The sequence below is a fragment of the Argopecten irradians genome, chromosome 4 (assembly GCF_041381155.1).
Source record: "Argopecten irradians isolate NY chromosome 4, Ai_NY, whole genome shotgun sequence".
Lineage (NCBI taxonomy): Eukaryota > Metazoa > Mollusca > Bivalvia > Pectinida > Pectinidae > Argopecten > Argopecten irradians.
In genome coordinates this window covers 20944488-20970614 of record NC_091137.1, presented here as the reverse complement: position 1 = coordinate 20970614, position 26127 = coordinate 20944488, and the positions used below count along the sequence as shown (strand labels likewise).

The following is a 26127-nucleotide window of genomic DNA, read 5'->3' as shown; positions in this document are numbered from 1 at the left end:
ATCTTACTTAGTTTCTTAGAAGTCCTTCACATTGTACATGAATATAGCCAATCTGACCCTGTGCCATGAGCACCTTGGGATTTAGCAAGATGATTTGCTAAGTTATTTTTAATCTCCATCCATTCCAATTAACACAATTATTCCAGTATGAGTGATATCCATAGCTTAGTTTACGAAGTGGTCTATAGGAAAATTGCCAATTTGATCCATTTTAGCCTCGCCTCACAAGCATCCAGGGAGTCAGCCCAAATCTGAAGATATTTAAGTGATATTTAGGAATTGTGTTGTGGAAACCATGGAGGTTCACGCAAAGTCATCAGTCTTGTAAGAACTATTCACGATTCATTAACAGAGAACAAAAGATAAAGGATTACATTCAATTTTTTTTTATTAAGCCTTTTTTTCTCAAGTTTTTTAAATAATTATGTCTAAACATAATTAATAATATATAAGAACACAATGAATTTTCTCATGGGTTCTATACAATTACATGACAATAGAAACTGCAACGACTTTCAGACACACCCATAACACAAATAGTATCCATAAAATGTGATGTTCATATCTCGTCATTTACTCACTGATCTTGATGTCCCAGATTTTAACAAAGTATTTAGTCTAAAATAAAATAGAAGCAAATGATATTTGGGAAAGCTTTAAATACACATAGACTACAGTTAGAAAGAACAAATTTAATTATGATATTGTCATTTTCTTCTTACTGAAGATGACACTGAATTGAGAATTACCTAGACTTGCCGACAACATTGTATTAATGACAAGTTTCAGAGGACCAACATAACCCTACCAAATATTACCATCTAGGACAACGAGAGCTAGTTTAAACTATGAAATAGGTACATCCACAACAGTATAATAGCTAACACTTAATGAGGATGAGATGAATGGCTGTATTTTCAAATAACAAGCAAACATTTCTTGAATAAAAATTCAGCATAATTACAATAATTAATATTGATTATTTACCTTAGTTATACTCCATAATGAGGTAATGATATGTATAGTAAACGAATTAAAAAAGTCTTAATATATATGAAGAAATACTGTACACACTATAATGAATTATAAAACAGACACTGTTGAGATCATTTTTCCATCAAAAATGTAACACTTTGGTGAAGACATTATCATGCCTTTGATTATATTTGTTCAGTTTACAAACATACAAAAGTAGCAATATATAGGAACTGAAATTTTGATGAGATTAAAAGCAAGGTTTCCAGTTCATAAAGCTTTAAGTTAATCTGAATATCTAAATACATTTGTTTATTTAATCATTCTATTAGCATTGCTTCTCACTGGTCTAAATTATGTAGATTCTGTAAAATTTCTTATACGTTTTTAAGTATAGAATCTTTTTAGAGCGGATGCTACATGCTTTTTAAAGTATTAACAGAATTAAAAACAAAACATCAATAAATAATTCCCTGCTTGGATACTGTTAGAGAGGATAACTCTGCATGCAATTCGATTCTAACCAATTTAGTTTACCCAGTAAAATCTATCCTACATTGTAACACAAAATCTTGCTTTATATGCACCAAACATTATGCAGTAATATCAATCATTTCACATGATCTTTAAATTACCAGATAAAGAATTATAAAGCAGCATTTAACTTTTGCAGAATTTTTGCCATTTAAATATGTAAAAAAAATTAAATTCAAATTTTCTTTCATTAAAGAAAACACCATGTGACACAACAATATGTAACACAAACATTGGCAGGAGAAAAGGGTTACGATAAAAATTCTGTAACTTAAGTAAAACAAAACAAAACCTTTCAATATCTTTTATATTTTCATGATCATTTTAAAATCAAAAGACTAGAATGAGAGTTTTATTAACATTAAACTTTAAACAATTTACAATTTAGAACAAAATATATACATGTACACTCTAAGTACATTAATCAACAAATACCATCTACAACCATAAACTCTTTCATAATATGCTGCCTGCTAGCCTCTTGTCTATTAATACCCAAAATGTCTGGCGCTTTTCATGATCACATGTTCAAAATTGTAAAAGGTATCAATAAAGAATAAATATTTGCTCATGCACAAGGAATGCATAACAGAGGTTTTTTTCCCTTGAAAAGAATTTACACTGCTTTCAAATTTCCCTTTAGCATTTCAGCACAACCATTTACTAGATTAACTTCACTAGAGTGAACATAATGCATTGTCTAACCACTAAAACAAGATTTTATATTTTGATTACCTATAGCCATAGTTACATATTGACACATACATATGCGGTAGTGAATAAATCTGACCTGATTGGGATTTGTTTGATATTAAGTTAAAATCTGGTCATATTTCGTAATCCTATCACTGATTAAAAAATTCTTATCGTCTTCAAAAATATGTATTGTAAAGAGTACACACACTAATTTGTTTAGAATTGATACCTGTGTTTGTAAATCTTAACAAACCAATATGATAAATCTTAATAGATCAGCTGACAGTCAAAAAAAACTTTTACAAATACAAAACTTTTTTCTAAGACTGTACAGACATCAACAGTCTGTTTTTTAAACATTACAAATACAAAACTACCAGAAATTTGGAGTATAATTGCCTTTTGATCATCAAATTATTTATTAAATACCTATATAAAAAAGAGAAAACTTACATTTACATTACACCTGCGCTAACTATGGGCACACACTTTGGTATTGTCAGTAACGTTGTTAGAGTCTGTGTGAAGAGTGTACATATTTTACTTGCATTAAACCACCACTACACCGGTAACACCATCCAACTCTGATCCAAACACTTGCATGAAAATTATGATGATGTAGTATTAAAATGAAATTTGAAAAGGTGTATATAAATTACCAGTAACTGATCTTGATATATGATTCAAATAATGACATAAGAAAGACTGGGACAAAACAAGTTTCACAACTGACTATTGAATATTGCACAAGAGAAGTCAGTAATGACTGGAAAAGCACTGCATTAAACCATTAGACCATTAAACCAACACTAGAAATAACTGCATGACAATATCCAACCACAACATGGAATCAGGATGGGAGGAGATGCCAGGTAACACGACATTGCTCGAGAAACTCAAATGTTCCTCCATATCAACATACGGTAAGTAAAATACAAGCCAGAGGGGATAAATATTTGATGGGAACTCATAGAGACTTATATCTATTCTTTAAACTTGTAGAGGGACATGGTTCCAACAGAAGAGTTTCACCATTGATTAATTATAGCCCAACTACCCTAAGGATCTGCTTCCAATCATAGAACTCTTCAAGAAACAAGTCTCCAGCCAGGAACATGCCTTCATTTCACACAATGAATTCCAACTAATCCCACTTTTGAATGAAGCAGACTGTCCCTTAAGAAATATAAAGATCCCTAATTCATAGAAATTACTGATAATTAAGATCTTATTTATTTTAGACACATACCATACACAAAACCTAGGATGCACAACCATGGGTATAAAGTTTTTTAAGTCTGATGCAGTGCTTATGTAATGAAAATATCCCAAAATTTCAATTCTTAAATTCATATTTAAGTATCAAATTAAAATATTCAAAATGGTATCCAACAAAGAGAAAAATATGTGTGAACTCTATAAAAAAGATTGGCATATGAAACATGATAAAGAGTATTTGGTAAAAGATTTAACAATTTAGACAGTTACAGACAATAACTACCACATGTATGAGACATGTTACATCTTTTAACTGCCATTGGATCCCTCCAGAATCACAATAAACTCTTCTGCTTACAGAAGTGAACTCTAACAATACTAGCTTGTAGGAGTGGAAAGGATATTAAACAGCAGTAACATGGCACAAATTTCATCCCATTTAAGTATTAAATTCCAGGCAATGTTGAACAAAAAAGCTTCTTTGAAAAAATAAAATTTGATATAAACACTGAACAAACAACCTCTGAGGTCTAAAAATCTGTTTGAAATGGATTTTTTGCAGTTGAAAATTGAGAATTTTCAAATAATTTTTCAATATTGCAAATATTGTTGTCATATGGGCTTTCTAACTGATCCAAATCATAAAAAGTGTTACCCTACAATATTTTGCAACATAAACTAGAGATCAACATTGCTGGGAATTAAAACTGAACAGGGTATCTTATCCCAGTGGTGACAGGTTGGCAACACTTTCTATGAATCTCTCTCACAATACAATACATACTTGCTTTTTCATGAAGTCAGTAGTTCAAAATGAACTTTGTAGCATTAACATCATAAGTATAATAAATGTAGAGCTAATGTGCTTTAGCCTCCATATGTAACAGAACAGGATTGTTTAAATATCACTGATTCTTCCAGTACTCTTCCAAAATGTCCTTAAGTTTTTGAAAATCCTAATCATTCAAATAGAGAATGTCCTGACAAAATTTCGTAAAACCCCCAAAATGTCCTTAAGATTTTGAAATGAGTCTGAAACACTGAGATGGGACAAAAAACCGTACCTGATCACAGAGAAACCTCAGAAAAGTGTATGGAACATGATTAGCTTCTTTTTGCAGGACAGTTATGAAGTAAAATGTTTTCTAACAATCTATCAATATAGGCAGTTGCAAAGTTGAACCTGTACAGAAATGAAATGTTTAACATTTTTTGTGAATGCTGTTTCATTTTGTAACTATTTCATGAAGATATGTTATAGACAAGTGAATTTTGAATGAATGGGAGGATTCCTACACACTTTCAACATATTGTTGCAACAATTTATATATGAATAATGACAAAAAACATTGCCTTGTATGTGATGTTAAGAATCAAAAGAGACACTGTAATTATAGTAAATGCTGCCTATTGGTACGAGATGAAGTATCAAGCAAGTATGTATGTAAACTGGGGAGAAATCCCATTCATGTCCTGTATACCTCCACAAGCAATAGATATATAATACATATATACTGTTTAGTAATGTTTTATAAAATGCTACAATAACATTTAACACCAAGTTAAACACGGCAAATGTGTGCGGATTTTGATTGTTGATGACCTGCCACTATAAGTTTCTAATATAAATTCCCATCAGCACCTGTACTTACATATTGAAATGTAAACAATGTATCAACAAATTTTGATAAAAAAAATCAGATCTCTGCTTCTGTATTAAAACAAATCGAGAAAACCACCAGCAACTGTCAAGCTAAATTCAGAGAATATACTGAAATCACAACTTTACTATATCAATAAAAATTTGACACAAAGGATAACATACATACATCTTATAACATGTAACTGATAATCAAATTAGAATTTATACAATATCAAGGAACTACAACAGAACCTCTCATAACACACAAAACTACATTCTACTGTCACAATCAATATTTCTGTTAATGAACACAGAGACCATAATTTTCATGTTTATGCGTAGAACACTATATATTTTTTGCTGGAGTATCTTTCATTTGTATACACCTATGTTTTCATTTCATTATTTCAATACCTTTTCATTATGTTTTCATTATCAACATTGTTGATGGTTACTTTCTTTAACTCAACTAAAACACGAGAACATTGCACTTAATTTTGATTAATTTTTAGGTATTAACTAACTAAACAGAACAGTTATTTATACAGCTCTACATTAAATTTGATACTCATTTTAGAATACAGACTTGAAGGAAACTGAAACGGTCTTTTCTTTGCCTAGCATTTGTTAGCAATTTGCATCTTTAGGTTACTATCTGACAAAACCTCTGAATTATGAAAATTAATCAACTCCATGATCTCTTCATACTATATATACCTGACACAAAACAAAAAACAAATGCTGTTAAACAACAATTAAAACAAAACACACAGCCTAAAATATTTCAGAAATATTAGATAATCTATATAAACTCTATAAATTTGTTACTTTTCTCTGAATTTAGCTCAAATAACATGCATGATGTCTCTAAAACTATATTATATCAAATTTCTAAAGTTAATTCCTCTCTCAATATATATATTTCTCAAACTCACTCACACTTTACCAGCAAATTCTCTTCTAAAACACAACATATACTTGAGCAGAATGTTTGAGTCATTATCTGCTAGGAGCCTTTTCCTGTTGAAGCAGTAAAAGGTGGGGACAGTCTACTGAATGGGGGTCGGACCTGCTGACCCTCGTACACTGCCTGAGATGGCGGCCGGACACTGGTCTGTGCGGAATGTGGTGAGCCCATCACTTGATGGTACTGCTGTGTGATATCCTGTTTCACTTCACTGGGTAACACACGCTGGGAGCCCACACCAAACTTGAGACTGGCTGCAATGTCATTAACATGCTGAAAAGATCCTGTATTGTGTATAGGGAATCCATTCTGGAAGCTGATTACATTAGCTAGATTGGCTGGCCAGGTGGTTGTGATGTGAGGATGGGAGGTCTGTTGGGGAGAGGAACTCTGACCTTTGTCTGAGGTGACCATTGTACTCTGAAGGTTGTCTATTCCTAAATGATTCCCCACCGAGTTTATATTAGGCATGCGGATACTGGACACATTAGACACAGACACTATCTGTTGAAGAGGTATATTGGGAATGTTCCTTTGTATGGAGTCATGCGACTGAGACCTTTGTTGTTGTTGTTGTAAGAACACCTGTTGTTGTTGTTGTTGTTGCTGATGAGAATTAGATTGTTGCCCTGACAACACTTGTCCTGCTGCTGTGAAATTTGGCAGTGCGTTTTGATGTGTGATATATGACTGAGGCAGGTTGGCTACCATTGGTGCCCCCTGTAAATCCATAGATTGATGGGGGAACCTTTGTGGTGGTGGTTGACCTGCGTTCTGTGGGCTTACCACAGCAGCATTTAATGCTACCAGTCCATCCCTGTTATAGACTAATGTACGTCTGTCCACCTTGGGGTTAAAGCCAGTGGACTGGTACATACCTGTAGAACTACTGACTGTCACTCTAACCCCAGCCTGGCCAGACCCAGAGTTTCTGTTCACCACATTGTCAGGTAGGGTTCCATTTAAATCATGATCATTCAGACCATCAAGTGATATTCCATTGCACAATTCCCCAGTTGATGAAGTTGCAGCAGGGGCAGGAGGTGTAGGAGCAGCATTATTACCTGCTGCCATATTGTTCACAGGAGTCCCAAGTAGTGACGCTGCTATTTGTTTCAGCTGTTCATCATCTAATTCCATACCCCCATTAGCATTGGTAAGTTTCTCAATTGCTTGCTGTGCCGCACTGATGTCAATATTGGCTTCTGCTATGTGACGTTCCAACTCCGCCACATCTTCATGGGTCGGCATCATCGCATCACCATTTTTACCTACAATACACAATAAATAATTTATCTATGCAGCAAAACAGTCTGCTCAGTTCTATTTGATCAGTCTACATAAAACTTACCAGCGTGGAAAATAAATAATGATGAAAATAAAGATTTTTTACTTTTTGAGCATCAAGAATTCATATATATATATATACATGCATGCTTCTTATAAATAGAAGTGCCACAAAGACTGACCTTGAAATCATTAATTTCATATGGTACATAACATGTCAGTATTTTTGAAGCTACTTCCTGAAATCAGGTGTTCTGCAGCAGGGAAAGTAACAATACAGGTGTTTAGATCCTAAGATGAGACAGGTAAAGTATGATTTACCGTCAAATAGTCCCATCTTCAGCAGATTGTAACGCAGGGCTTTTTCTCACTGCTTTGGGAATGGGGCCTGTGGCTTTGAATTTGGGAAAATGTGTGACAAAACCAGGATTTGGGAAAAATTATGAAATAAAGCATAACAAATACATTTTTTTTATTTGCAATGTAGTATATAGACTTTTCTGAAGCCAATTCACGAACATTTAAAGTCTTAAACAACTAAGTTCATGCGATATTTTTGGAAAGTTTTCAAGAAATTTTGATTTTGGGAAATTTAAGGCTTGAATTGAGAAAATTTTAGAGGTTTTGCCATGGGGAATGGGGCCGAAAATCAGCCCCAAAATGCCCTGTAATGTCATATTTTGACATGATTTTTATGACGTCACAATCATCGAAAGGTGGGATTAATAGACAGTAAATCAGACTTAGCCCACATCGTTTTTAGGATCTCAAACCCCTTGAATTGACCTGAATACAAGGCAAATGCTACATAAACACTTCAGCAGCTGCCAACCAGTGGCGTAGGAAGATGAAACTTAATGGGGGGGCAAAGGTCCTCAATATTTTGCAAACCACCCCCCCCCCCCCCCCCCCCCGCAACATACAACCATATATACTTTATATATATTTTTTTATATATATCATTAAATATAATTCTTGTACACATTTATTGACACTGGGGTCGCTAAAAGGAAATTAACGAATACGCAAATTGGCCAAATTAGCGTGTGAGCGCCGAAGGCGCGAGATTTTGTGGTCGGGGGGTCGACCCCGGGAAAAATATTACGATTTAGAATGGCTGAGATGAGTTTTACAATGCATTTTGATGATTTTGCGAGAGCGAGATTTTGGTGTTTGGGGGGTCCGGGGGTTACCCCCCGAGAAAAAAATTATGATTTAGAATGGCTAAGATGAGTTTTACGATGTATTTTGATGAATTTTTGAGCGCCCAAAGACGTGAGATTTATATGCGAGCGCCCGAAGGCGCGAGATTTTGGTGTTTGGGGGGTCCAGGGGTCTCCCCCGGGAAAAAATTACGATTTAGAATGGCTAAGATGAGTTTTACGGTGTATTTTGATGAATTAATGAGCGCCCGAAGACGTGAGATTTTGGTGTTTGGGGGGTCGGGGGGTCTCCCCCGGGAAAAAAATTACGATTTAGAATGGCTGAGATGAGTTTCACGATGTATTTTAATGATTTTAAAGCTTTCTTACCATGGTAATTTTTCGATTTAAAGTAACCTGCATTTAGAAATGATAATTGTGATAATTGTGTCGTTATATCAATGTGCAACCCTGCTCGATCTGAACACCATCGGCACATTGTTTTGTAACTCAAAATAATAATGAATTAATTGTCTTGCTAAGACATATAATCAAAGTAATCTTTTAAGAGAGATTGTTTTTGAAATACAAATGTAGTACGTAGAATCCCTTAATGGACATTTTCAGTGTAGTTCATGTGTATTGAATTTCTACTATTAAAAGTTTGTACATTATGTGCTTGAACGTTTTAGGAAATGCGCCGCGCAGCGGAAAATTTTTTAGAATGAAGAACGAAAAATGTGCAGGAGGACCTTTTTTCTTTCAAATATGCATTTTTAGAACATTTCAGTCGGCGAAAATGGGGGGGCAAAAAGATATGTTTGCCCCCCCCGTCCTGGGGAACGGGGGGGCAGTTGCCCCCCCTGCCCCCCCCCCGCTTCCTACGCCCCTGCCAACTGCATTGCTGGTTCATTGAGCAATGAATTATAGTCTATCACTGTTATAAATGGGGGCCCAATAGGAAGCTTAGAATCTGAATGCTCACTACCATGAAATAAGTTAGGTGTTTTCTCTTTTACTTGGCAGGGTTATTCTACAGTTGCTTTGTAAAAGGGGTAAGAAAAAGAGAATTCATGCAGCAACCACTGTTAATGACATCATTACGCATTGTGACACCAGTCATGATGACGGTATGAAAATGTTTCTAAACATTACATATTGTGACACCCATCATGATGACGCTATGAAAATGTTACAAACATTACTCAGTGTGACACCCATCATGATGACGCTATGAAAATGTTTCTAAACATTACGTATTGTGACACCCATCATGATGACACTATGAAAATGTTTCTAAACATTACGTATTATGACATCCATCATGATGACACTATGAAAATGTTTCTAAACATTACTCAGTGTGACACCCATCATGATGACACTATGAAAATGTTTCTAAACATTACGTATTGTGACACCCATCATGATGACACTATGAAAATGTTTCTAAACATTACTTATTATGACACCCATCATGATGACACTATGAAAATGTTTCTAAACATTACTCAGTGTGACACCCATCATGATGACACTATGAAAATGTTTCTAAACATTACTTATTATGACACCCATCATGATGACACTATGAAAATGTTTCTAAACATTACTTATTATGACACCCATCATGATGACACTATGAAAATGTTTCTAAACATTACGTATTATGACATCCATCATGATGACACTATGAAAATGTTTCTAAACATTACGTATTATGACATCCATCATGATGACACTATGAAAAATGTTTCTAAACATTATGTATTGTGACACCCATCATGATGACACTATGAAAATGTTTCTAAACATTACGTATTATGACATCCATCATGATGACACTATGAAAATGTTTCTAAACATTATGTATTGTGACACCCATCATGATGACACTATGAAAATGTTTCTAAACATTACGTATTATGACACCCATCATGATGACACTATGAAAATGTTTCTAAACATTACGTATTATGACATCCATCATGATGACACTATGAAAATGTTTCTAAACATTACTCAGTGTGACACCCTTCATGATGACGCTATGAAAAAAATTCTAAACAACTGAATTTTCGCCATTCATCATTTTTTTTTAAGTATGTGGGAAAATAATCAAACATGGGTCTGTCACGTGATTGGGGGTATGTTAACTCTGGTGAATGGTTTTTGCCATCAATTCTCGGCAAACCTCGGGATGAGATATCCCTGTCAACTTGACAGACCTATGTAAGATTCTATTAATTATTATCTGGACAAGGTGTGTGTTGTCCCTGGAAGTAGCAATTCTATCAGCTTACCTGAGAAAAGATCAAATGTTTCATCAGGGATTTTGTTGAATACATCTTGGAAGTCAGTTTCTTCAAGTAGGCGAGATGCCTGTTCAAGAGGCAATTCAAGACCTCTTTCCATATCTAAAGAATGTAAAAATATTCATGAATATTAATTCTTTCCACAATGATTTGGTATAGTCTTTACATCATTGTTGAATTAAATCAAACATATATGTACAGTCAAACCAGTCTGAACGTTCACATCAGTTACCTGCCTTAATCACCAGATCAAGCATGTAATTTTCCTGTTTTACTCATGATAATTAACATATACAGTCAATATACGGTCCTCAATAAGACAACTTATGCACTATATATTGATCTCTAATGAAGTGGTCATCTGTCTTACCTAAGATATATTGCAAATGAAGTTTTGCCCAAATAATCATTGTTTTCTGAAAACAGCAGCCAGTATTCATAATTTTGATGGCCATTTTGGCTTTCATTAAATGTTTAGAACTTACGCCTAACTACACTCATTTGACTAGTTCTTCATCATGACAGTTTTTGTTGAATTGAAGTCAGGCAATTTTTTTATAATTGAAACTTGTTTTTACATACTGTACAGTTGGCAAATACAAAGTATAATTAATTGGCATTATACTCATATATAATCTAAGTATGTTTAAATCTAAATAGAAATCTGTCTATCTCTTTAATAGTCTTTGATTACACCTAGTTTATCCATCCCTTGGGTGCAACTTTATTCATGTTTGACTTTAACACTGAGTGATGTCACACTCATGGATGTAATTCATCAGCAAAATATAGTTACGATGCTTTTAAAAGGCAGAAATATTACATTCCATGCTCCTTTTAAACACATAATAGAAATTTCATCTGAACATATTATCATCGTACTGCTTTAAGAATATAAAGGTCACCTAATGCGCTGAGAGCAGCCTCTGGTAATTCGGTCAGACTTGGTCTGTCCGATGTTTCCTTTGGCGATTCTACAGCTTCTTCAGCTTTACTGATATCCGTACTGTCCTCAGCCACTTTGTCCGGCATTACATCAGATTCCGATACCTCGTTAAACATCTCCGTCTCTGAGCCAGTCTGACTCAAATCTGGATTGGACATTCCCGACATGTCTGCATCAGATGTGTTTGCCTTCTCATCATTATCCAACAGACTGGTATCGATTGCAGGCATTTCTACAAAGGTGAAAAAAATATCCATAATTTCTAGGAAACAAAATCCAGACAATTCCTGTTACAAGACATTAAGTTTCAAACTATGCCATTTAAAATAAAATTCATATTTTGCCAGTCAAAGTATTTAGATACATAACATTTAGAGATAACAAACTTCAAATCAGAAAAGAAGTCAAATAAATAAATTGAAAAGAATGCATCAGTAATATAAAGAAGACATCACAGGTATCAGCCTTAGATCGTATCAAAACATCATGTGCATTCTATAAGGAAACAGGATTGGCATTATACAGAATAGCATTTGTACAATAGGATTGACCTTTTCTTTAAGCAACAGCAGGTAAAATTATAAATGAACTATATTTGTTTCTTTTGTATCAGGAACTGTAACCATAAATGGTAATGCAATCAAAATTACTCTTACTTTGATAATTTCATATATATGTGGATACAGCTTTTCTTTAATGTTCTTTCCAGGAGTACTATATTCTGTTTCTATGCAATATGATATCCCTGACATTACGTAAACTTTAAAATCAAATCTCCAAATTTCATTTTAAAAAGTTTTTACAAATAGTGGCCAATATTTGAAGTCCTTGAAGCTCATGGAATGAATTAATGCCGAACACTTTTAATAGTTCTCAATTGATGCTAAAATACAAATAATTGGATTTAATACAAGAGGCCCATGGGCCTCAACGGTCATCTGACTATTAGCAAGTCGTTTAAAGATTTTAGCATATTTGACCTCTGTGACCTTGAATGAAGATCAAGGTCATTTGAACAACCTTGGAAGCCCTTCATCCAAGCATGTCACAGGCCCAATATCAGGTCTCTAGGCCTCCTAGTTATTCTCAAGAAGTCGTTTGAAGATTATAGCCCATTTGACCCCTGTGACCTTGAATGGAGGTCAAGGTCACTTGAACAAACTTGGTAGCCCTTCATTCAAGCATGCTACAGGCCAAATATCAGTACCCTTGACCTTCTGGGTCTTGAGAATAAGTCATTCAAAGATTTTAGCCTTTTGACCTCTGTGACCTTGAATGAAGGTCAAGGTCATTCATTTGAACAAACTTGGTAGCCCTTCATCCCAGCATGCTACAGGCCAAATATCAGTACCCTGGACCTTTTGGTTATTGAGAAGAAGTGTTTGAATGAAAAGTGTACGCACGGCGGACGGCACACGACGACGGACGATGCATGATGACAATAGGTCATCCTGACCCTTTGGGTCAGATGACCTAAAAAGGGTAAGACAGAATTAGATTTATCTCATGAACCTTAATCTAACGTTGATAACCTTTGCCAGAAAAACTCTATCAGCACTAGTTTGGTATTTAGTCCCGCCCTTGTCTGCACTTGCACACATATACATTCAAATTCAAAAACACATTTCAGAGCAGTCATGAACAATGCAAAATGCAAAGTTACATGTGGTGAACAGCTGGCAAGTTAAATACATGTAAGAAATGCATCAGTAATATAAAGTAGGCATCACAGATATCAGCCTTAGATCGTACCAAAACATCATGTGCATTCCACTGGAATCATAGTGATACTCTTGATTAATTCTGTAAATAAAATCTACCTGTCAAACCAGTTGGTTCTGATGGTGGAGACGGTTTTTGGGGACGGATATTTTTCCTCTGATTCTTTTTCTTTTTTCCTTTCTTTGGTGGCCGCGTAAGTGCAGATGGTTTCGTCTTTTTCCTAGGTCGCTTTGGTTTAAATTCGGCATCTCCATCCAAGTATGTGTCCTAGAGATAAACAGTAAGAATTTTAGCAATACAAACACAGTGTCTACTTTTGACTAAACGCTGAACTCTTACCAACAGTTTTCTTTCTCTTTAATTATTTTATATTCATTTTTAAGTATAACTTAGAATTAAATGCATTGATGTTTTATCTAAATATCATATGAGAATGACAATCTTTATTATTATTCAAACGAATTCTATAAATTCACAGTCCAATATTGGTAATGTTCTTGAATTCTGCTTTTGGAGATACATGACATACATTTTCAAGATTCTTATTTACGTTTTTGAATTTCTATGTCATGAATTCAAATATTTTGCACACTTACAGCTTTAAGACCATGCTCCATACAAAGAGGAAGTTCGTGTTTAAAGTCATGGACAGGAACACAACACTGTGTGTTGTCAGCAAATTTAGCAGTGCAGTAGTCAAACAGTTGTTGATCAACATTGTACATAATGTCTGAAGACATTGGTCAAGGGCAAAATTAAAGTGGTAAATCAATTCTATATATTATCTAATTATATACAGTCAATCAGGAGCCTCATTAACAATACTCTTAGTACCTTACACTTGAGATAGCTTGAATTTTACCACGGTTACACCCGATTTGAGCTTGCTTTAAACTTTAGCGAAACATTAGCATGTTTAAAAAGGATACGTTTCAAACAGTGGTTAGCGTAGGGTAGAACATCATTTTCACATTGAACCTCATCATCATTCTTATGGCAGCATTGTCTTTCCAGTAACCCTCTCATCTTGTACCTACAACCACAAAATCTTCTTAAATGGAACTCACATTTTAAAAGTGATTTACAGAGAAATTCAAACCCATTTGTATTTCTTGTGAAGCGTCTTGATTCATTAAAGATTCTGTATACATACTGGTCAGAAACATAGGTTTGAAGAAACAGAATTTTCCAAGTTGGTGCTATCCAATACACAATCTGTCGCAAATGAAAATATTTCTACTCCTACATACTTTTCTTTCAAGCAATGATGATTACATTATATAAATGTTTTCTGTAGCATTGGAAAAATTTTGAAATTCAATTTGTTTGTTTGATTATTTTAAACCCTATTAACAGCCAGGGTCATGTAATGACGGCCTCCCATGAATGCAGTGTGGGAGACTGTGGTATGTTCGTGTTGTGTCTTGTTGTATAGTGGAACTGTTGCCCTTTTTATAGTGCTATATCACTGAAGCATGCCAAAGCTGTTAGCATTATACAGCAGAAAAGAATGATTAAAAACTCGTAGGTGTGAACTTACACATCCACTGGAGGGGTCTCATAGCAATTGATTTCATGTAAAGCTTTAACAGCACATTTAGACTGTTCCCGTGCAGCTTCTATCAGACCTAGAGTCGCTGTCTTCTGTCGTAGTCGCTCAGAACTATTGGCACGGTAAGATTTGCGAGACTGGAAACATCTACGTCGCAGCCTCGCCCGAATTAAAGCCAGCTTTGCTGTCCTCAACGAGTCATCTTGGCTGTTAAAACACCAATTTTAAAATGCATTAAATAATTCCTATAACCTATTGGTATGACTATATATTTTACATGATAACATATCTACCAAGCTCATTCAAATTTGGAGATCTCTTTGTAAATGTTCTGTGTCAATACAAGCTATAACAGATCTAGATTTCTTAGGTAAATATCTGCTGAATGTTTTTGAGTTCACAAATTTCTAAATATTTCATTGACAAAAACCAATGTTGATATTTCAATGGAATAGGACATCAGGCATAGCCTATCTTAGTCCTCTCCAAATGATTTCATGTACACCCTTTGAAATCAGAATATGTATTATCATTTAGAAAATTGAACACCAAAATCAAGAATGCATCAGGGATTTAAAGTAGGCATCAGAAGTATCAGCCTTAGATCGTATCAAAACATCATGTGCATTCTCTATATATATATTTGCAAAGGAATTGTAATATCACTACTAGTTTGATTTACTGTTGCCTAGATATAAGTCACCCACATATCGAAGTGGGATAGAACAGAACAAACATAGCGAGAAATATTTGTAGAAATAATGCAAACATTTGATAAGCATGTATGTGTAGTCATAAAGCCAGGTCATTCAAGTTTAAACAGGACTTACTCATCGTCATCTTCATTGGCTTCTTCATCTGATGAGACGGTGAACCATTCTGGTTGCCAGGGTAATAAATCACTGTTTTCGTCATCACTAGCTTCCTCATCTGAACTTCTTAGCCCTATAGAACAAAATGACCCACAAATGCATGTTATACAAGGACGGATAGCACAAGTATTATTTAATAGGATTACTGAATATGTATCAATAACATAGCTGTTGACATTACCACAAATATAGACAATACATATGTACTCACTGTCGGTAAAATCTGCTGTTGCCTGTATAGTCTCAATTGAGAAATTCCACATACAATTTGATATGTTTTATTATACTTTATAAAGACCATTTAATTCGGTTATAAAGGCTGTTTTTTTTTTTTTTTTTTTTTTTTTTTTTTTTTTTTTTTTGCTGCCCTTAAGGAGGCCTTTACAAACAAGCTTGACTGTAAAGAACAAACAAATCAAATTTTCGGAAAGTATTATTTTGATACTTACCTGAACCAAGATAGCTGTGGTTCTGCATTTTCCATTTGACATAGTTCAAATAGTACTTGATAGCTGCCTTCTTCTTGTGTAGCCTCGTAGACACATCTGCTTCAGGTAGAACATTTTTGAGCGAACGAGGTTTCATCAAAGCCTCTGATGAAAATAATTTGGATATCACAGGAGCACTTATAGACCATGTCTTAGGCTTAGTTTTTGATCTCTTTGTAACTATTGGCGGTTGAGGTGTAGCACACATTGTAGAGGAGTATGGGGGAGGTGGCGGAAGCTCATGAACATGTTCCTTTTGTAGCCGCACCTCCTGATGAGAAGTGGATGTATTAACTGTTGGTGACATTAACATACTTGTAGACACTGTCGGAATTGTCACTGCTGGAGCCATTGTCATGGAAACACTCGCAGGATACTTTCTGTAAGGGGGAGGTGGTGGGGGTAAAGGTTGTGTGTTGACTGATGGAGGATGTACCTCTCTTTGAGATGTACTGTGAGGCTGTTGGGAAGGATGGAAGGGACGGTGAGGAGGAGGATAGAGGTGTGGAGATGCAGGAGTCGGCGTAGCCATGTTGTTTAACTGATGATGATGATGCTGAGCATGGGAAAGACTATGTAGAGGTAGCGTGCTTGTAGGAATTGGGAAATGATCCAAAGCTTCCTGCTGGAGATTGTTTAAGACTGGCCCCACTTTTTCAGCGTGCTGTATTGTAGGATTGTGATGTACTCTGGAGTAATGTGGAGGAAGATGGTCTGCACGAGGCATTCCTGGTAGATTCTCGGCAAGCATACCATGGGGAATCCCCTCTGGCGGGAGAGTTCGAGGTGGAGGAGGAATGCCTGGGCCAGGTAACATTTGTTGTTGCATCATCATGAAGGGAGTCTGTGATGAGCGTTTCATGTCATGTGTTGGTGATGGTAGAGGATGTGAACCTAAACGATTATGAGTATGCACAGGTAAAATACTACCATTTGAGCTTAGTGGACTCATACCATCTTGATCACTGTTAGGTGTTTTATCTCCCATGTCGCCATGATCTGAGTGATTAGGAGTGCTATGTGACAAACTGATACTGTTTGGAACACAGTTGTTATAGCCATGAGATGGAGACTGAGACTGTGATGATGACTCTTGATTTTTCTTCATTTTGTCTTTGATTCGATTTTGTGCTATCTTTGACTGGAGGATATTCATTGTTCTTGAACTTCGTTCTTTACCCTTGTCTTTCACTTTCCCCATGTCAAACTTAGGTTTAATTTTTTCTAGCTTCTCTGCCAGTTCTGGATAAAGTTTTGCTATTGAGGAGACCCCACCTTGATCAACGCCCCCTCCTGGGGATTTCCCCCCACTAGAGTTGGAAGTTGTCACTGAAAGTGTTTCCATATTGACTGAAGACGACAAGGGACTGCTGTTGACCTTCGGAGCGGAATCATTTCCAGTATCCGGGAAAGCATATGGATCCTCTGGGTCGTCCAGCCCAGAACTGTCTTTGTTCATGTGTAGTTTTGACATATGAAGTCTTCTATTTTCAAACTTTGGTTTGACACGATTTTTACTAAACACATTTTTGTTTTCAAAATGTACTGGAGTTAATGGTACATCTTCAATAACTGGTTTTTCTGTGTCTTTTTCTTTCTCTTTTTCCTTTTTCTTCCGCTCCTTCCGTGGAAGCATGCCCAGTACCTGCATGTGATTGTTACAGTACCTTTAAAACGAAAGAGAAAACATTGATAAGTATCAAATTTACCTTTCAATTATTATGGTGCAAGTACAAAATTAAAAGGAGTTTGTGCTATTTCCTTACTTAAGATATATCATTGTATAAATCCTTGAAGAAATCTGCAAACCTACGAAATATTTTTTATACATTTAATTGAAAAACATTGAATAAGTACATAAGAGTTGAAATTTCTTTGAAATACCTGATTAAGATACAAAATGCATATTTTTAGCTTGCAAGATATTTTTTAGAATAGTATCTAAGGTATAGTTACAAAACATGCATGTAGTAAACCACAACAACACTCACGGTCTGTTTTCATGTTCGGGAATAGCCTGTGTGCAGTTCTGCTTGCTGGATTTGGCCATGTAGGCACACCTCTTGAAGGGTGCTGTTGGGTCCTCCAAGATGTGCCGGACACAGAAAGCATAGCCATTGAGTCGGTGTTGGTTACAGACTTTTGAGCTGAATGAACACAAAGGCTTTTTGTCCGATGAGGAATAGTGGATATTTTTCCCCTCATACATCTCCAAAAAGGAGCAGTGTACAGGATATTGACAAATCTACAACAAAAGTTATTTTTTTCTCTTTAGCAAATAAGAATTTCATTTAGCAAATTGTGAAAATCATTAAATTACTAAGGAGCATCAAATAATGTTTTTTATGCATCAAGTGAAAAATACACACATACAAAAGATCCTGATAACTGATTAATTCATCAACTGTTTTAGACTTGCTATGAAAGTAATGTGACTGAAAAACTATGTTTGAAGCTGGTGTCCTCGTGATTAGATATCGAAAGTGTGAAGAAAAACTTAAGCATTTTTTGCGAATTAGGATGAATTAATTTTAGCAAATTAGCCAGATCGATTTGTTATTAACGAAAATGCGAATTGGTAGCATGAGCCCAGCTTAGTACCGGTAAATATGGTGCCTCATCAGTCAAGTAAATATTGTGTAAAAAAATTGTGTAGAAGATTGGAACCAGAAATATTTCTTTGTGAAAGCTTTGGTCAAAATATAAGTCACTAAGGCCATGCCAGGGACCCACTTTTCAGAGACAATGTCAGACTGTGACTTTCACTTTTTTCACTTCTAGTCATTTGGAGTAATAGACCCAAAATTTTTACTATCAGACTATTTAATCACTAGTCCAAACAAAACGTTGTAGCTGGTTTGCTTCAGCACTTCAGTCATGTTAAGTTAACGATTTTTTTTACACAGATTGCAGCCTGGATGCGTTCATGTACACAAATTTTCACAAACTGATACATCCGGACTAAAATATACACTCAAAATGTGTTGAAAAATGCAATTGACCACCGCTCTTGTAAATATAGTATATTTATCAATTTTAATCGGGTTGAGAGCCACTAGTCCAATTGGACTAGTTCATTTCAATTGGCACTATACCAGCTGTAAAATTACTAGTCGTGGGGATCGGACTAGTTCTTAAAGTCGCAGCAGCAATATGCTATGTTGTCATATAAATATGATTGCAATCTACAGCTAATACAATAGCCATGCCTTAACTCAACTTTAAAATAGGAATTAGCAGCCCATAAATCAATTAAACTTCACTTTATTATACATATATATATTGAGTTAGTTGCCAGTGACCAGGTAACTCATGATCAAATTTTGTAGGGTTCGAAATTAACATTCGCCATCTGGCCAAATGCGAGTTGATTTTTTAAATGGCGTGTAGAAAAATATTGTACTAACTACTTGCAATTTTTGACGAGCAGGTGCATCAGTTATTATTTTATATAGCTATAACACACACAGTCAGAGAATCAGAAATCCAAACATGGTACCATACGGAACTACTTTAGTTTACATTAATAGAAGCGATACTTAAATCATATGTAACTATTTTTCATTTGCACAAAGTGCCACATTCTGAAAAAAAGTTGTTGTTACACTATGCTTCAGGGATGCTAAAATGTTCCAACACTTGCAATTACCTACAATAAATATCATAAATATCAATGAATTTGGTTGCGTTTAATTTTACTTTTTTATTTGGCGAGTTGAATTTTTACCAACTTCCCGGAAAATGGATAGTGGCTTAAAAAATTAAATTCTGCCCCTGATTTTGATAGAGCATCTGGCTAGCATTTAGAGGATTCGAGGTTTGAATCCAGATATCAGTCGGGCCAGGCATTTTCCACTATTGCTAAATTCATTTCGTGCCTGTGACAAATTCTTTCAAATAATAGAAGTTAAATGCTTGGCAGGGGATACAACATTACACTGTTTTTCACTCTTACTCACAATGAGTGTATCCTTGTGTGGCCAGATATGGCCTACAGTATATAGGAAAGATAAAACTGATGATAACACTTTACCACTTATGTACACACAAATGCAATGTTATTAGTGATTAAAACATATACCATAGCATTCATATTTCCAAATGGTTATTATTTTAATAAATGTTCATTATATGATGTATTTTGTAAGATATGATTTGATGTCGTCTTTCAGAAATCTATTAAATCAATAGGGTGCCATGTTATGCTTTACATTTACAGTATGGAATTATTGTTTACAAATCTATTATATGGTAATTCCATACTCGCATACTCCATGAACATGTTTTAAGAAAAGAAATCTATAAAAAACAATATATAACATAAAAATAGATGAATTTTCTGATATTGTAATTATCTTAATATTTTGATTGGTCATGATCTGTCAAACTAGATTGGATGCACTACATAGGCCTAATAAAAGCTTTGATAAGTTAGTTACTTAAAGAGCAGCATCAGGACAATGAATTAAACATTAATAATAAAGCATATAAGCAATGGAGATCATTGACAACATTAATGGATACTTCGTGGCTAAAATTTGTATTTTACAGTCGATATTTTTTAAGAAATTAATTTGTTGCATAATGAAATTCATTTTCAATAGAATACGGGGCAATAGGCGGAAGTGTCATAACAAGTATAAACAATCAAATAACGTGACAATTAAGAAAGAAATCAGATACTAGACTTCATAATCTAACCCGTCAGATATATGTCTTTAAAGTGAGAAGGCTGTCTGAACATTATTTGCTTCTGAAAAGAAATTATTATTATTTTTTTCGAGCAAAAATATCGAACCCCCGATTTCAGTACTGTAACTTCCAAACTCATCACATCAACATACCAATGGCTGATCAAATAATGCAACAACTTTCGAAGATATCACAAGATTATTTTGTTAATAGCACATTCTTACCTTCACATAATTGGTAATTGTATCCAAATATACAAAAAATTTAAATTATTTCTAGTTTGCAAATGGCTTCCATCAAAATGGCTGCCAAGATATGCGTGTAAACTATGAATATTTATTTATCCCCGTGAGGCGCCAACGGGGTAATAAGAGAGGTTACTAAGTTCATTGGCATTATCTTGGAAAGTGGCGATGTTGTTGACGTCCGTGAACGAAAAATGTTTGCAAAATTTCGTTCCAATGCTATACATCATTTCATCGGATATTCGCTGTCAAAATATGTTTTTACATGAATCTGAAATGGCGGACTTATTTCGAACTTTCGTTACATTCTTCCGCTGCAGAAAAGGGAACTCATATTGTGGAATTTCGTTATAATTCATGTTCTCGCAGTGGATTATGACGGGATTGAGATTTATTGTGAATAAGGAGTTATGGATTATTTCTACTTGGTGCATAACTGTTATATTCTCACCAAGTTTGAAGGTAATCAAACCCAGAAGTAGTGCCGTTTCGCCACTCGCCCATGAGCGTGTACTTGCAAACCCTACATAATTATTGTCGCTTGATCCTTTTCTAAAAATAGTATCAAGCCTTCATTGATACTCCTTTCAGATTCACTCATATTTGAGGCAAATATCTGGACATAAACTGTTCAAATTAGTTTATTATTTTTTCTCACATATTCTTCCACTATATACCACCTGAAATAATAAAATATTTGCAACAATTTTTATGTATTTTTAATGTTTATTTCCTAAAAGTTATCACTTCGCAATGGCTTTACCCAGAGGTCGGTACCCGTATGTTACGATGTTTATTATTGGACAATCTTCCTCGAGCTTGATGTGTCGATAGCTTTCATTGGATTATCAGATTTTATGGGGCTCACAGAAGGTATAAGTATTTTAATTAAAATTTCTAATTCTATCATTTGAATTTATCAATGACGTAGATGAGAAATCCTTGATTGCATTGTTTATTATCAATATTTATTAGGGGATCGCTAAAACAAGGATATTTCAGATAATTAATGTTGCCAAATTCAATCGTTTCGATTACTGTCAGTACTGTATAAAAAGTAGTTTTAATTAATAGTCTTGCTTAAAAATATGTATAATTAACTTAGTGTAAATGTTGATCAGTGACTGTCAAGGGTTCTCGTATAGATAAGTCTTTAGTGACTGTATACAGTAAAATATTTTTTAGTTACTTGGGTGAGTTATTTGAACTGTTAAAACATTTTGAATGCACTGTCAGCTTTAAGGTTACTTTACGGCATGGCTTTTCTTTCACTAGCCTAAAATTAATAAAATTACATTTGTCATTAGGAGAAGATCCCCCCTACTTAATTGGCAAGATGGCAAGAGTTTGTTGTACATTTCAAAAACTTGGGGAATCAAAACTTGTACCCAGATTTACCTTTAACAGAGATATTGAACTGCAACTTGACGAACTAAAAACCCAGTTGCAACATAATGATATCACAGTTAGGCCCATTACACTGAATTAAAGAGTTAAAAGAAGAAATTTAGCTTTTAAATAATAATAAATCGGTGGGTCCTGATTCTATTAGTAACGAATTAGTTAAATATTCCATAAATATCACACTGCCTCTTTTGGCAAAATATTTTAATGCTATTTTTAGGAACAAATCCCGCCTTAATTCCTTTTTAGAAATCTGGTGATGCAGTCTACCAACGAATTACAGAGGCATCTCTCTCAAAGTTGTTTGGCAAAGTTATTTAATTCCATTTTAAACAAAAGGCTTACCATGTTTATGCAAAATATGATATTCCCAAATCAATTTGGGTTTCAAAAAATAGTTGAACTAAGTACTGATGCCTTGTTAGTAGTTAAAAAAATGTTAACTAAATACTCCTAGTCAAAGAGAAAAATCTACGTATGTTTTGTGGACTTCAATAATTAAGGCCTTTGATAGTGGATGGATTATTATTTAGCTTGCACAACATATGGTATTGGAAAAAATATTTTCAAAATTGTAAGTGATATGTATGAAAAAGCGCAATCTTCAATTAAATTTAAAACATTCACGACAGAATATTTTAATAATATTCGGGGGGTATAACAAGCCCTACCCTTATCAACATGTACATTAATGATTTACCAGTCATTCTAAATAATAATCCACCTCTATTAGGGGATTTAGCAGTAGGTAGTTTGTCATTTGCGGATGATTTTTTTGATTTTATCAGAAACTTCCGAGGGACTGCAAAAATTAATAATTGAATTGGAAAAATACTATGAAAAATGGCAGCTATCGATAAATGCTAAGAAAATAAAAACGTTGATTTTTTTCCAAACTATGCAGATAAATATCAAACTAGACATAGATGTGAAACCGTTTATGTTTAAAAATCAGGAAATTGAACAAGTCTCCGAGTATTAATATTTAGGAACAACTTTATGTAACAACGGTAAATATAAGCTTTTTATGGAAAAGTTGTATAATTCTTTAGTAAGACCATTCTTAACATATAATTCTGAAATATGGTATGCTGACTTTTACAATAAAATTGCAAATGCAAGTAAAAGAGCTCTCAATAATAGATTTTTCTTTTAGGACTGAAGAAGGCCCAATAATGGCTGAATATATATATAACTTTCAGGGCTGAATTAGGACAGTTTACTTTAGATTGTTTCATAAATACACAAGCTTTATGCTATTTAAGAAGAAGGATCTCACAATAAGACATCAACGTCGTGGTGACAACAGCACTGGCTGTCGGTAAAAAATATACATGCAAATGAAACGTATTCTTGGTTTTCCTATGTTTCTAAAATCATAAAGGAAAATAAGATTTCTTGTAACTTTGAAAATGCCAATCCTAGTAGGACGTTTAAACGTAATCTGAAAGTGAAACTATTATTCAAGAAATCGATACAAGGTACATTCAAAGCTTTTTGTCAACTAAGATAAATAAGCCAGATAATAACAGTAAAACTCTTTTGATAGTAAATTTAAACAAAACCATTAGGAAGAAACATATCTTCCTATTTAGGATTTTGAATTAAGAAAATTGCTCGCAAAACTACGAATTAGCAACCACAGTATAGAAATCGAGTCGGGTAGGGTAAAAAAAAAAGAAAAAAAATTGTAAAGAAATTGAGGATGAAACCCACTCCATTTTTAAGTGTTCCGTTAACTCTATGTACAGTGAGAAAAAATTTCTTAATAGTCATAAAGATGTAATTAACCACCATCTAACAGATTTTGAAAATTTGATACGACTCTTGTCTTCTAACGATCTAAAACTTCTGCAGGATTTAGGCCTCTTTGTTAAAAAGTCATGTTTAAGTTGCTGTTTTGATCTACTGTGCGTTATGTTCATATGTATGTTTTGCTATCGATCCCTTTTGTATGGATGTAAGGAAGCAATAAAGTTGAATTGAATTAATAATGATAAATTCCATCGAAATTATTTTAATTTTACTTTGAATTTAATTTTGCCTTTTATTTCGAATTATTTATATACTAGCTTTATACCGTTTTTACCTCATTACAATAATAGATAAAACGCCATTTGATCAAATAAATTTTAAAACTTTGCAAAATGGCCTTTGGGGTTGGAAAATATGCAGTAAATGTTGCTTTCAAGGCTGAATTAGGACAGTATACACTAGACTGTTTCATTAATACTCAAGCATTGTGTTATTTGGCTGGAATATCACAAGATGACATTAATAATCTTGTAAAGGAAGTTTTGAACGTCAGTAAAAACATTCATGAAAGAGGATCATATTCGTGGTTTTTAGTATGTATCAAGTATTATCAACGAAAATAACATCACATTTGACGTCAAAAGGGAAAATTTCAGCAGGAAGGAACAAGCCAGATTAAAAGGGTCATTAAAAAGATACATTGCAGATTTGACATTATTTTCTCAAGCAAAATACAGCTTTTAGATTGCAGGTGGTCTGCCGTTGCGAGGAGGGGTTTGGGATGTATACCTTGAGATTATTTTCCCTCATAGTCACTCAAAGATACCTATTTGACAAAATATTGCAGTGGCGTAGGAAGATGAAACGTAATGGGGGGGGGGGGGCAAAGGTCCTCAATATTTTTTAACACCCCCTCCCTCCCCAACGCGCGCCATTACATTACATATTTTCCTTGTACACGTCTATAGACAGTGGTGTCGCTAACAGGAAAATTAAAATTAATGAATACGCAAATTAGCGGGTGAGCGCCGAAGTCTCTCGATTCAGTTGTTTGGGAGATCCAGCGGTCTCCACAGGGAAAATTATTACAATTAAAGATGCTCCATCGCTGACAATTGGTATTTTTTCACTATCAAAAACAGGAGCAGACGATTTAGCATTTTCCTTCAGTTACAAAAGTTACTTACTTTACACCATTACCACCATTGAAAAGTTTGAGCTTCTAATTTTACTTCAGGTTAAACATATGAAAAATAATTAATTGCATCCCGAAAAAAATCTGTGTCACTATATCCTATATGGAATGAAGTACTGATAGCGCGTACACCAAAGGCGAAATAATAATTATTTTATATTATTTTTGTGTTAATTAGGCATATATATACACGATAAAACACCCATTATTGTTCAAATGACGAATATCATTTATGCTCTCTTGGCGGTGGAGCATCTTTAAGAATGGCTGAGTTTTACGATGTATTTTGATGAATTTGCGACCGCAGGAAGCTCGAGATTTTGCTGTTTGGGGATCCGGGGGTCTCCCCGGTAAAAAAATACAATTTCTAATGGCTGAGATGAGTTTTACAATCTATTTTGATGATTTTAAAGCGTTCTTAACATGGCAATTTTTCGATTTTAAGTTACCTGCATTTAGAAATGATAATTGTGAATGTCG

The 26127-nt window shown here is 34.4% G+C and overlaps 1 protein-coding gene across 1 annotated transcript; it reads right to left on the bottom strand.

Moving 5' to 3' along the window:
* Positions 1-370: 370 nt before the first annotated feature.
* Positions 371-21419, bottom strand: LOC138320912 (INO80 complex subunit D-like). The gene is made up of 11 exons (XM_069264217.1): positions 21273-21419; positions 18348-18601; positions 16318-18023; positions 15827-15941; positions 14985-15203; positions 14374-14477; positions 14041-14174; positions 13543-13711; positions 11682-11954; positions 10765-10878; positions 371-7303 (listed from the first exon to the last, which is right to left on the bottom strand). Exons 2-11 carry the CDS (start codon positions 18563-18565, stop codon positions 6072-6074), a joined length of 4284 nt encoding a protein of 1427 aa, XP_069120318.1. The 5' UTR covers positions 18566-18601; positions 21273-21419; the 3' UTR covers positions 371-6071.
* Between the last annotated feature and the right edge of the window lie 4708 nt (positions 21420-26127).